Below are 14208 nucleotides of genomic sequence, written 5' to 3' on the forward strand. Positions count from 1 at the left end.
TTTATTGAGTAGTAAACAGGCACATTGAAAGCAGGTTGCTTCATATTTTCATTTATCAGACAAGTTCTGTGTCAGATGTAGACAAAACTCACACACATTAACACATGAAAGAAACGCAATTATATGGCCACTATTGTATCTGGGCACTAAGGTCAAACTGCGACTGTGGTCAGCAGCAATCTCAGCTTTATTGGGTACTGAGGGTACAGAGTCGTGGACCCCAGAGGGGGAGGGGAGTTGTAGTGGGGTAGAGGTTGGGGAGGGTGGTGTAGTGCTGCCCGTGGGAGTGTGGAGGGATGTGTCAGTGATAGGCTTATGGGCTACAAGTTGAAGCCTTGGGAGGCTGTGCTATGGGGGCAAAAGAGGAGAGGAGAGAAGCAGAGAAGAGGAAAGGATTATGCAGATGCACTTGGGTGGGGCCGGGAGGTGGGGGGGGGGGGGCAGTAAGCACATATAAAAGGGTGGAGTGGGGGCAGGGAAGGAGACAGAGGCAGGTAGAGGACAGTGACTAGCAAAGATTAAGGTAAGAAGCATTATGGGAAAGAAGGATATGTTGCAGGGAAATTTCCCACCAGCACAGTTCAGAAAACCTGGTGCTGGTGGGAAGAATCTAGGTGGCACATGGTGTGATGCACTCACTGAAGTTAAGTATTTCAAGTTGGGCAGATCACCCAGTTGCCGAGCATGCTGCCCAACATGATGTGCTAGACTGCAATGACTCCTTCACAGCCTGAACCAGCTGGATTTTCTCCCCCAACAACAGCTTTTCTGAATTGTTCTTGTGGGAACTCTCCCTGCAATATATCTTCCATTCCTTTAACCCCCTGTAACAAAATGATGGAACAGTTCCAATGATTCTTGTACCACACCAGATAGTAATATAACTTTTTTCTTCTTTATTTTATATCACTTTATGAATGACATCTGTATGCAACTATAAAATTATCAAAATGTGGTATAGGAGAATAAAGAATGGTGCAGTATCTCCAGCCAATATCATCCCATTCCCAAAATGAGAGGACCAAGGTGTGTTATGAAGAGGGAGAGGGGTGCTGCTACAGTACTGATTAAAAGTCCATACAAAAATACTTCAGCAGAACTAAAAAAAGAGAGAGAGAATAATCAACAGAAACATCACCTTAAGATCTGAAAATAAACAAGGGCATGCAAACAAATCAAATAGCTCTTTGCTGAAAAGAAAAGGAACATCTAAGAAGATGGGCCAGTCATATGTGCAAGAGAATGATTATTACGAAGATGGTGTTGATGACATTGTTAACCCAGAAGGTATTTACTGCAAGAACACATACAATGTGCCTCAAACTGAAAGGATCACTTTTTCAAAACCCTGTAAGTGTCTCCCATTGTGGCACAAAAGTTTGAAATTTGGCTCAAAGATGCATAAATCTTTCTTCTGTAATGGTGGAAAAGCGTCGCATCTTGCAACATCACACTCAGGCTTGGTGACCCTTCAAATAGCAAGGTGTTGACACATATAAAAAAAGGTTGCAAAAAAAAGCAACAGCTCCTAAGTTCATGTACAGGGATTCAATTTCGCCACAATTCTGCCCAGTGCCACCATAGATGTATCACAAAATAATAAGTCATCACAACCCCTCTTACCCACATTTTACCTCTTCTTTTGGCATCTATGCAATGGAGGTTAGAGCCATGACACTGAAATAACACATTTTTCTTATGTGTGGCCAAGGAAAACATTTCAGACATGCTGCAACTCAGAATCAACTTGAAAAGAATGCAAGGGGTGGCACAAAGGGCATCAATGAAACTACCCCTTTCCCTTGGGCATTGTTTCCCACACATTTCACAATTGAAAACAAAAGTTCACAGTGCAATGTGCAACAGGAAGATATTCTTGACAACCATTGACACTGCTGACGGCTTCAGGCATTTCAACCTTTCTCTAAGGGCATTGTCAGACTGCATGCCCATTGAACATGATTGCACCCCTTTGGAGTGCAAAAAATGTGTGTGAATTCCTAAGGGACCAAACTACTGAGGTCATCGGTCCCTAGACTTACATACTACTTAAACTAAATTAAACTAACTTATGCTAAGAACAACACACACACCCATGCCCAAGGGAGGACTTGAACCTCCGGCGGGAGAGGCCGTGCAATCCATGACAGGGCACCTTAGACTGCGTGGCCACTCAGCACAGCTTTGGAATGCAGCACAACCACAATTTTTGCTCTTTTGTCGGGATTGGAACCACTAGGGACCATTCAAAACCATTCAACAAAATTTTAACTTAATCTAGAGCAGCAAAAGATTCTTATGCCTTTTCAGCACTCCTGTTTTCACCCTCTAGTGGCATGATCATGCCAGAGTGCAACATTAACATGTGTATGAATAAGACAGTGAAGTGGCCCTCTAAGAGCCCCCTCCCCCCAGTTTGGCAACACCCTCAACTTTGTTAAGGATGTTACAAATATAACTGTCGGAAACTTTGATACCATTTCAGCCTGTAAGTTGCTCTGTGTTTATTTCCTACCCAAGGTGTGTCAAGAGAGTTGCCTAATCATGAGGCACTAGAGCATCCACCAGGCAGATTTGTTGTCAAAATTTTTAAAGTTACATTTCTAATCTGCTCAATGTAGCTGCATGGGTGGCATCAAAGGTGTTGCTGAATGGAGGGGTGGGGAGGGGGTGTCTTAGAGGGGCCCTCTGCCATTTTATTGATGCACATGTTAATGTTGCACTGTTGCATGATTGTGCCACAGAAGGGCACAAAACAGAGAATCTGAAAAAGCATAAGAACACTTTGTTGCTTCTGATCATGTTCAAATTTTGTTTAGTGGTTCCACTGTGCACAACAGCAAAAATTGCAGTCACATTGCACTCCAAAGTACTGCTACCATGTTCAAACAGGAATGCAGTCCAACTGTGTTGTTAGAGAATGTTTGAAACATCAAAGGGTGTCAGCAGTGTCAAAATTTGTCTAGAACATCTTCCTGTTGCTCATCACACTGTGAAGTGTGGGAATCAACACCCCAGGGAAAGGGGTAGTTTCACTGATGCCATTTACGCCATCCCCTGAGGCCGATTTGTGTCAGTCCTGAGTGGCACTGCATCTGAAATGTTGTCCTTGGCCATGCATAAGAAAACCACATGATTGCAACTGTGAGTGTCACAGTTCTGACCTTCATTACCTAGACATCAAAAGAAGGGATGAAGCATGAGTAAGAGGGGATGTAATGACCTTCTCAGTGTGTGACATGTCCACAATGGCATTGGGCAGAGTTATGGTGAGATTTGGTGCCAATGTGATGTTGTTAACCCACCTTAGAGTTCATATGAACTTCTGAGCTGTGACCATATTTTTGCAAGCGTCAATACCTTATTGTTTGAAGCATCACTGAGCCCACGGGTGAAGTTGCATGGCATCATGCTTTTGTACTATTACAGAGGAGGGTTGTAGGCACCTTTGAGCCAGTTTCAAATTTATGCATTGCAATTACAGACAATTCTGGGGGTTTTAAAAAATTATTCTGTATGTGGTGAATACTGTTTTATGTGTTAGGAGTGTGAAAACTGTTCTCATGACCAATGTGCTGGAATGGACAATGCTGATAACGAGTTCATTTGCAATTTCTGTAAGAGCATTAATGTTCTGGCAAGTCAAAGGAAGCTGAATATGTAATGAGCCTTGTATTCTTTTTATTTGCTACATCCTTTTCAATAAAAGGCACACATATTTTAATTTTTCACTTCGTGATAATGAAAGAAAATCGCATTTCAGCTTTATTTAGGTGCACCTTATGTGAAACATTGTTGTTGTTGTTGTTGTGGTTTTCAGTCCTGAGACTGGTTTCATGCAGCTCTCCATGCTACTCTATCCTGTGCAAGCTTCTTCATCTCCCAGTACCTGCTGCAACCTACATCCTTCTGAATCTGCTTAGTGTAATCATCTACTAACAGAGAGATAGAGGGGCTGGCCAGTACTTACCTCAGCTCAGCACAGCCGATAGAAACACATAAAACAGAACTGAAAATTTACGTTCCTAGCTTTTGGAACAAATGTTCCTTCATCGAGGAGGAGAGAGGGGAAAGAAAGGGAAGAAGGGAAAGGAGATTCAGTTACTCACAACCCAGGTTATGACACAACAGGGAAAGGAAAATAGGGAGGGTAGCAAGGATGGAGGCATGGTTGTCAGAGGGAAGCCAATATCAAGTTGTGCCAGAAACTCCTCTTCTCCCCAATTCTATTCAATACCTCCTCATTAGCTATGTGATCTACCCATCTAATCTTCAGCATTCTTCTGTAGCACCATATTTTGAAACCTTCTATTCTCTTCTTGTCCAAACTATTTATCATCAATGTTTCACTTCCATACATGGCAACACTCCATAGAAATACTTTCAGAAACGACTTTCTGACATTTAAATCTCTTCTTCAGAGATTCTTCCCATGCCATTGCCAGTCTACATTTAATATCCTCTCTACTTTGACCATCATCAGTTACTTTGCTCCCCAAATAGCAAAACTCCTTTACTACTTTAAGTGTCTCATTTTCTAATCTAATTCCCTCAGCATCACCTGATTTAATTTGATTACATTCCATTATCCTCATTTTGCTTTTGTTGATGTTCATCTTATATCTTCCTTTCAAGACACTGTCCATTCCACTCAACTGCTCTTCCAGGTCCTTTGCTGTCTCTCACAGAATTACAATGTCACTGACGAACCTCAAAGTTTTTTTTTTCTTCTCCATGGATTTTAATTCCTATTCCAAGTTTTTCTTTTGTTTCCTTTACTGCTTGCTCAATATACAGATTGAATAACATCTGGGATAGGCTACAACCCTATCTCCCTCCCTTCCCAACCAATGCTTCCCTTTCATGTCCCTCGACTCTTATAACTGCCATCTGGTTTCTGTACAAATTGTAAATAGCCTTTCACTCCCTGTATTTTACCCCTGCCACCTTCAGAATTTGAAAGAGAGTATTCCAGTCAACATTTTCAAAAGCTGTCTCTAAGTCTACAAATGTTAGAAAAGCAGGTTTGCCTTTCCTTAATCCATTTTCTATCATAAGTTGTAAGGTCAGTATTGCCTCATGTGTTCCAATATTTCTACGGAATCCAAACTGATCTTCCCCGAGGTCGGCTTCTACCAGTTTTTCCATTCTTCTGTAAAGAATTTACGTTAGTTTTTTGCAGCCGTGATTTATTAAACTGATAGTTCGGTAATTTTCACACCTGTCAGCACCTGCTTTCTTTGGAATTGGAATTATTATATTCTTTTTGAAGTCTGAGGGTATTTCGCCTGTCTCATACATCTTGCTCACCAGATGGTAGAGTTTTGTCAGGACTGGCACTCCCAAGGTCTTGTTTTGACGTAGGTCTTTCAGTGCTCTGTCAAACTCCTCACACAGTATCATATCTCCGATTTCATCTTCATCTGCATCCTCTTCCATTTCCATAATGTTGTCCTCAAGTACCTCGCCCTTGTGTAGACCCTCTATATATTCCTTCCACTGTTCTGCTTTCCCTACTTTGCTTAGAACTGGGTTTCCATCTGAGCTCATGATATTCACACAAGTGATTCTCTTTTCTCAAAAGGTCTCTTTAATTTTCCTGTAGGCAGTATCTATCTTACCCCTAGTGAGATAAGCCTCTACATTCATACATTTGTCTTCGAGCGATCCCTGCTTAGCCATTTTGCACTTCCTGTCGATCCCATTTTTGAGACATATGTATTTCTTTTTGCCTGCTTCATTTACTGCATTTTTATATTTTCTCCTTTGATCAATTAAATTCAATATTTCTTCTGTTACCCAAGGATTTCTACTAGCCCTCGTCTATTTACCTGCTTGATCCTCTGCTGCCTTTGCAACTTCATCCCTCAAAGCTACCCATTCGTCTTCTAATTGTCATATAAACTTGTACTACTGTAGTAGGCATGGGCTTCGTGTCTGTCGTGGCCACAATATGCCTTCACTATGCTGTTGAAAGTAGCTTACCCACATTCCTATTTTTTTTATTCATTATTAAACCTACTCCTGCATTACCCCTATTTCATTCTGTATTTATAACCCTTTATTCGCTTGACCAAAAGTCTTGTTCCTTCTGCCACCGAACTTCACTAATTCCCACTATATATAACTTTAACCTATCCATTTCCCTTTTTAAATTTTCTAATCTACCTGTCCAATTAAGGGGTCTGACATTCCATGCTCTGATCTGTAGAATGCCAGTTTTCTTTCTCCTGATAACAACGTCCTCTTGAGTAGTCCCCGCCCGGAGATCTGAATGGGAGACTATTTTACCTCTGGAATGTTTTACCCAAGAGGATGCCATCATCATTTAACCATACAGTAAAGCTGCATGCCCTCAGGAAAAATTATGGCTGTAGTTTCCCCTTGCTTTCAGCCATTCACAGAACTGGCACAGCAAGGCTGTTTTGGTTAGTGTTACAAGGCCAGATCAGTCAATCACCCAGACTGTTGCCCCTGCAAAAGGCTGCTGCCCCTCTTCAGGAACCACACGTTTGTCTGGCGTCTCAACAGATATCCCTCTAGTGCGGTTGCACCTCTGGTACGGCTATCTGTGTCACTGAGGCATGCAAGCCTCCCCACCAATTGCAAGGTCCATGGTTCATGGGTGAAACATTATGTTATCAATAATCTTGTAAAATAAAAATTGATTAACATCTGCATATGTGTGAATACTTTTGCTACAAACTCAAAAATAAAAAGAATGGCAATAAACTGCAAATTATAATCCAGGCGATCATTTTCCCCCAAATACCTGCAGCAAAACAATTCTTTACATTACAATTATTATTCATTTTTTCTAAACTACTTTTACATTTCAAAATTTTAAAAGTAACTTAAGTGGCTGCTAATATATATAGGAAACCTATACGCAATGGGCCTGAACATATTTAGAATGTTATCCAGAATATAGGGCCAAACACCATACAGGGACTATTTTGCCATGATTTCCCCTACTGCACTATATACACTACTGGCCATTAAAATTGCTACACCAAGAAGAAATGCAGATGATAAACGGGTATTCACTGGACAAATATATTATACTAGAACTGGCATGTGATTACATTTTCACGCAGTTTGGGTGCATAGATCCTGAGAAATCAGTATCCAGAACAACCACCTCTGGCCATAATAACGGCCTTGAGACGCCTGGGCATTGAGTCAAACAGAGCTTGGATGGTGTGTACAGGTACAGGTGCACATTCAGTTTCAACACGATACCACAGTTCATCAAGAGTAGTGATTGGCGTATTATGATGAGCCAATTGCTCTGCCACCATTGACCAGACATTTTCAATTGGTGAGAGATCTGGAGAATGTGCTGGCCAGGGCAGCTGTCAAACATTTTCTGTATCCAGAAAGGCCCCCTACAGGACCTGCTACATGCGGTCGTGCATTATCCTGCTGAAATGTAGGGTTTCGCAGGGATCGAATGAAGGGTAGAGCCAAGTGTTGTAACACATCTGAAATGTAACGTCCACTGTTCAAAGTGCTGTCAATGTGAACAAGAGGCAACCGAGATGAGTAACCAATGGCGTCCCATACCATCATGCTGGGTGATACGCCAGTATGACGATGACGAATACGTGCTTCCAATGTGCATTCACCATGATTTTGCCTAACACAGTGCGACCATCATGACGCTGTAAACAGAACTTGGATTCATCAGAAAAAAATGACGTTTGCCATTCATGCACCCAGGTTCATCATTGAGTAGACCATTTCAGGTGCTCCTGTCTATGACGCAGCATCAAGGGTGACTGCAGCCATGGTCTCCGAGCTGATAGTCCATGGTGCTGCAAACGTCGTCGAACTGTTCGTGCAGATGATTGCTGTCTTGCAAATGTCCCCATCTGTTGACTCAGGGATTGAGAAATGGCTGCATGATCCATTACAGCCATGTGAATAAGATGCCTGTTATCTCGACTGCTAGTGATACGAGGCCATTGGGATCCAGCACGGTGTTCCGTATTACTCTCCTGAACCCACTGATTCCATATTCTGCTAACAGTCATTGGATCTCGACCAATGTGAGCAGCAATGTCGCGATACGATAAACCGCAATCGCAATAGGCTACAATCCGACCTTTATCAAAGTCGGAAACGTGATGGTATGCATTTCTCCTCCTTACACGAGGCACCACAACAACGTTTCATCAGGCAATGCTGGCAACTGCTGTTTGTGTGAGAAATCGGTTGGAAACTTTCCTCATGTCAGCATGTTGTAGGTGTTGCCACCGGCGCCAACCTTGTGTGAATGCTCTGAAAAGATAATCATTTCATATCACAGCATTTTCTTCCTCTCATCTAAATTTCACATCTGTAACATGTCATCTTCATGGTGTAGCAATTTTAATGGCCATTAGTGCATGAAATATTACTTAGAAGTGACTGTGGTGCTCGAAAACCCATCATAATTCTGTTTCATTGTACATATTCAGTCTTTATTGTTCAATTTCATTCCCCTTTGCAATGTTTAGTTGTGATGATTGTTTTGGCTGGAGTTACAGTCATATCTGAGACCTAGGCTCCATTTCAGGCTTCCACATTTCACAGGCTAGTCAGCTTGTCATTAATTGCTTTTTGAACTCTAAGAAGACTCTTGTATAACACTGTTGGACACGTTTCTCTGGGAGAAGGCAGATATGTGTGTTTGGGGTTAGGGCGGCAACAGTTATTAATTATCATAAAATGTTCATCACAGTTTTACTCCATTAAAGAGCAGAAACATGTCATATAAGTTCAGTTGATAATTTCAACTTACATTCTAAGGAAAAAGAAAGAAAGAAAGAAAAAAAAAATGTGCCATGAAGTAATTCTCCAAATTGGATGGAAGTTGGTGGATGTGATGTACAGACAGACAAATGATTACAGTTTCAGAGGACCATGATGATTTATTCAAGAGAAAGAGCTCAACAAATTGAGCAAGGAAACAACATGTTGGTCTACCTCTGGCCCTTATGGAAACAGTTATTCAGCATGGTGTTTGTTGATGGAGTTTTTGAATGTCGTGAGGGATATCATGTCAGATCTGTCCAATTGGCATGGTAGACTGTCAAAATCCCAAGGTAGGAGGGTCCTACGAATAATGCTCCACATGTTCTCAATGGGAAAAATTTGGTGACCATATGGCAGGTTACAGTTGGGATGGTATCCCAGTGCACTGCAGGAGTCTCCAGACACATCTTCGCTGGCCATCGGACTCAGTTCAAAGTGGGACTCATCACTGAAGCCAACTCTACTCAAGCCAATGAGAGTCCAGATTGAATGTGCTCAACACCACTGCAAATGAGCTTGTTGGTTTACAGAGATCAGTGGTAGTCAGTGCAAGGGGTGCCATAAGTTTAGCTCCCTTTCTGTGAACCATCTATTAATAGCCCTTGTGGTCACTGAAGCATCAGTTGCAGATCATATTGATGATAATAGTGAATCCGGGGCTCTGAGTGCCTCTTTGACAATTGATTGGTCCTTTCATTCTGTCATCTCTTTAGGTCAACCTCTGCCCTCTTGACACTGTGCCCCACGGAAGTGTGATGGGACCGCTGTTGTTTTCTATATACATAAATGTTTTGGCGGACATGATGGGCAGCAATTTGCAGTTGTTTGCCAATGATGGTGTGGTGTATGGTAAGTTGTCGAAGTTGATAAACTGTGAGAATATACAAGACAACTTAAGACAAAACTTCCAGTTGGTGTGACGAATGGCAGCTAGCCCTAAATGTGGAAAAATGTAAGTTGATGCGGGTCAGTAGGAAGATAAAACCTGTAATGTTTGGATACAGTATTACTAGTGTCATGCTTGACACAGTCAAGTCATTCAAATATCTGGGTATAACGTTGCAAAGTGATATGAGGTGGAACAAGCTTGTGAGACCTGTGGGAAGGAAGGCGAACGGTCAACTTTGGTTTATTGGGAGAATTTTAGGAAAGTTTGGTTCATCTGTAAAGGAGACCGTATATAACATGCTGGTGCAACCTATTCTTGAGTGCTGCTCAAGTGTCTGGTATCCTTACCATGTTGGATTGAAGTAAGACATTGAAGCAATTCAGAGACAGGCTGTGAGATTTGTTACTGGCAGATTTGAACAACATGTAAGTGTTACAGAGATGCTTCAGGAATTAAAATGGGAATCGATGGACATTATTTTTGAGAAACACTATTGAGAAAATTTAGGGAACTGGCAAATGAAGCTGACTGCCAAATGACTCTACTGCTGTTAGCATACATTGCGCATAAAGACCACAAAGATAAGATACGAGAAATTAGTGCTCATGCAGAGACATACAGATAATCATTTTTCCCTCACTCTGTTTGCAAGTGGAACAGGAAAGGAAATGACATGTAGTGGTGCAGGGTACCTTCAGCCACACACTGTATGGTGGCTTGCAGAGTATCGATGTAGATGTATTTAAATACTTACAGATTCTCCTTTGGCTCCCTTTTCTCCTTTTGGACCCTGTAATTTAGGAAAAAGGTGGAAATTATTTTTCACTTGTCAGTTGAATTAACCTAAATAACTACAGTAAGGTTTGAATTAGGCCACAGTGCTTCAACAAACAGTATTTTACAGTTTCCTTTAAATCATGCTTTCAAAATAAAGGGAATTAAAGCTAGGTAAACAAGTTTTGTAGATAACTACCTTTACATGCATAACAATTACAATTGTTCACATGTGCAACATTCCATTTAAAATAATGATTGAAACTGCCATTTCTCAGTCCCTGTTCATAAGTACAAAAATCATCTTGAAGATGGATAAATGAGGAAAAGCAAAAATTAGTATTATAGTTGGTGTAATACAGAAACAAATACAAAATTTCAATTTTTGATACACAAATCATTTTCTGTACATTGGAAGAAATTATCAATTGTTTATTTCAGAGGGTCATTCTGAAGCAAATTAAGTGAACTAGCTGACTCAATGGTTAAGACACTATAGCTGGAATCACAAACAACAGTAGTTGAGTTTAGGCATGTTCTGTGCATCTGACATCATGCATTCTTCAACAGCCAATGAGCATTCAGTAGTGTTCCAAGTGTTCTGCTGTGAATGTTGTAGTGAGTGCGAGCATTAAACATGATCATACCACCTTACTTAATGAAGTTTTATTCTATTTCTTGTGAGTTGTCATGTGTGATGATGGTGGTAAATGACAAATACTACATAAGCAAGTGAGAGACATAATTTGCAAGATGAATACTTTGTTCCAGTGCAAGGCCCCTCTATGTGCATACTGCAACCAGCAATGCCTTGACCTGTATGGATTGCCATCACTCATGAATTGGACTATAGGTTGCCATTCAGGAGGAGTGAGGATCAAACTTCCATCCAGTCATCAAGATGTAGATGATGGGAGGGATGATGCTTTTGAGAGGTGCACACTTGATTTCCTTCTCTGTCCTTGTACTACCTAAGTGTGAGCTTCATTTTTACAGTTGCATCATCAGTGTTACATCACATCCTACTCCCTCTTCCATGTCATCAAGCATGTTACTTTTGTCTAAAATAGAGTGACATCTGGGAGGTGTATGGATTTAAGTAAAGAATGGTTAGTCAGTTTTAAAGTTAATGTATGTTTATTGACATTAAATCCAAGTTCATTGCTTGCCATTTAATGTGGGCTAGAGTTGTTTGTGAAAAATTTCGATTGCACAATTCAAGTCTATTCTCCAAATCCCCCATTACATGGACCAATATCTCTGCAGTAATGGCAGCAATTTCTTGAATGATTGCATTCTTCAATCAGTTGAAATTTCACATTTTGTGGATATAGACAGGGCTCTTGATGTACTCCCACAGAAAGTCACAAACTTATAAGTATAGAGATCTGGAAGGCCAAAGAACATTGTCAAAAAGTGAGCTAATCTGTTCCTCAAACATGCCTTGAAGAACTGCTGTTGAAGTGTGTTCTGCATGTGATGTAGTGTCATTCTGCTGAAACCAAACATGTTTTAAAGGGATTATTTGTCTTCTCACTTCTAGTTTCAAGAACATTTCAAGCATATGAATGTGTCAAGTCAAATTAACAGTGACTGTGGCTCCATTTTCTGCACAAAAAAGGGTTCGATCATGCTGCAAGAGCCAAGAGCACCACATTTGGGGACTTCTTCAGATTTAAAAAACAATGGCGAGTAAGGTGTGGGTTCTCAGGAGCCCTGCAACACAGGTTTTGTTTATTGACAGTCCCATTAAATGAAAATGAGCTTGACTGCTCATCAATAAAATCACTTTATCATTTAAAATCACTTGCATTCTGCAAGAAAAGTCTTTGTGCACAGCAAAATCAGTTGGTTTCAGTTGTTGCACAATAAGAAATTGATACAGATGAAATTTTAATATTTGCAAAATTTGTCCAACCAATTCATGATTGATTGATAGTTCATTAGCATGACATCTATCTGACTCTCCTGGGCTTCTGACTATCAGTCCCCTTACCCCTGCAACATTTTCTTACATCATTACACTGCATCACAGGTCTGTACACTTCTTATCCATTATGTTCACAGTTGATCTTAAGTGTTTCACCCATCTAAGGATTGTGTTACAACTCAGAACAATCGGAACAACTCCTTGTTGACTGAGATTGAACTGTACATGGAACTGTCACTGTGTAGCTGTGACAGGTCTCACCACTTCTAATAAAACTGTCATAGGTGAACAAATAATATTACATGATATTATGTGCTCCACTGCTCCGTTGTAACTGAAATGGTGTGTTGTATGTAGAAGAACTATACCCACTGTGATCTCCTCCCACCACAGCACTCTCAGTACTACACAGTTTCAAACCATCCATCTTCCATGTGTCACACGGTACTACAGCTAATAACTGAATCTTAACAAAGAGTCCTATACTACATTGCCATAGCTAAATGCAAGTTCTATGGCATTCTATAACCCATGCATTATTTGCAAGCATCTAAATTTGTGTTGACGTACATGCATAACTACCAGTAGACACATTAATTGTACATATGTGTATATGAGTTCCAGAAGTTAATGGGCCTTGTCCACACTGTACATTACAAAAGGTCATATAGTGGGGCTGAGGTTGGTATGAAAGAAGTAGAGGAACACCTTCAGAGGTATATATTGTTCCTGTCTGCTACATCACATAGTACCTATCCCTACTCATGTTGGTTACATATTGATAAAAAGTCATGCAAAGCATCACCTGTTTCAGTACTACTCACTGATAATAATTATGTATGGAAACTAGAGGTTCTGATTTTTTTCAGTAGTATGAAACTTAAAGTGTATCTTTCAGAGATGGATGTGCAAATAATTAACAAATAGTCAGGGGTAACAGAATTAATTTGTTAACCTAAACTGACTGATTGTTGCCAAATCTTTCTCAGTGTGTTTATTCATTCATACACAGGCAATAAATATTGTACGGATGTTATCCAGATATATGTGAGAATTTCATGCGAAACCATTGCATGGACATGGAATACAAATATACACATAAAATAATACTATTAGAGATGCTGAGTCACAAATAGGCACAACGAAAAGACTGTCAAAAGTAAAGCTTTTGGCCAGTAAAGCCTTCATCAGTAACAGACAACAGACACACATACACACATTCACGGAAACACAACTCACACACATGCAAACACAACTCACACACATGACTGCAGACTCAGGTAACTGACACCTGACAGTCTATTTGATGTGCATATCTGCGACTCAGCATCTCTGCTACATGGTGAGTAGGAACTCTCCTTTTCATAATATTGTTACATTCCATCCTGGATTTTCCATTGTTTCATAAAATAGTACTACCATACAATACATAGTAATGCCAGTTTACATACATGTATATTCTCCTGTTCTTATAAAAATAGTCTGTTTTTCCTCCCCTACCCAGCAAATCCTTTTATACACGACAATGATTCAGTAAAGGTTTTACATCAGACAGTTGTCTGTGAAATATGTAGTAAATGTAATAAAAATGTTAAAGTGCAAAGGCAGTATTTTCAGTTTTGCCATAATATAAACATTATCCAACAAATGATATTGACTAACATACTCAGTTATGAGTAGTAATAACACTTGAGTGGAAATTTATCAAATTCTGCTTTAAATTTATTTTAGTCTTCTAAATTTCTTATGCATACTGGCATTCTGTTGTAGATTTTGATACTCATATGTGTAGTGTTTCAGGATATTTGTAAACATC

At 40.2% G+C, this 14208-nt stretch overlaps 1 protein-coding gene across 1 annotated transcript in view; it reads right to left on the reverse strand.

Moving 5' to 3' along the window:
- The window catches only part of LOC124587131 (collagen alpha chain CG42342), a 610604-nt gene that overhangs the window by 75102 nt on the left and 521294 nt on the right, over positions 1-14208 (reverse strand). Inside the window, exon 22 of the mRNA XM_047131431.1 lies at positions 10443-10478. Coding sequence (XP_046987387.1) covers positions 10443-10478 — 36 coding nt within the window. The remainder of the gene's footprint in view (positions 1-10442; positions 10479-14208) is intronic.

Source organism: Schistocerca americana, chromosome 1, assembly GCF_021461395.2.
Source record: "Schistocerca americana isolate TAMUIC-IGC-003095 chromosome 1, iqSchAmer2.1, whole genome shotgun sequence".
Classification (NCBI taxonomy): Eukaryota; Metazoa; Arthropoda; class Insecta; order Orthoptera; family Acrididae; genus Schistocerca; species Schistocerca americana.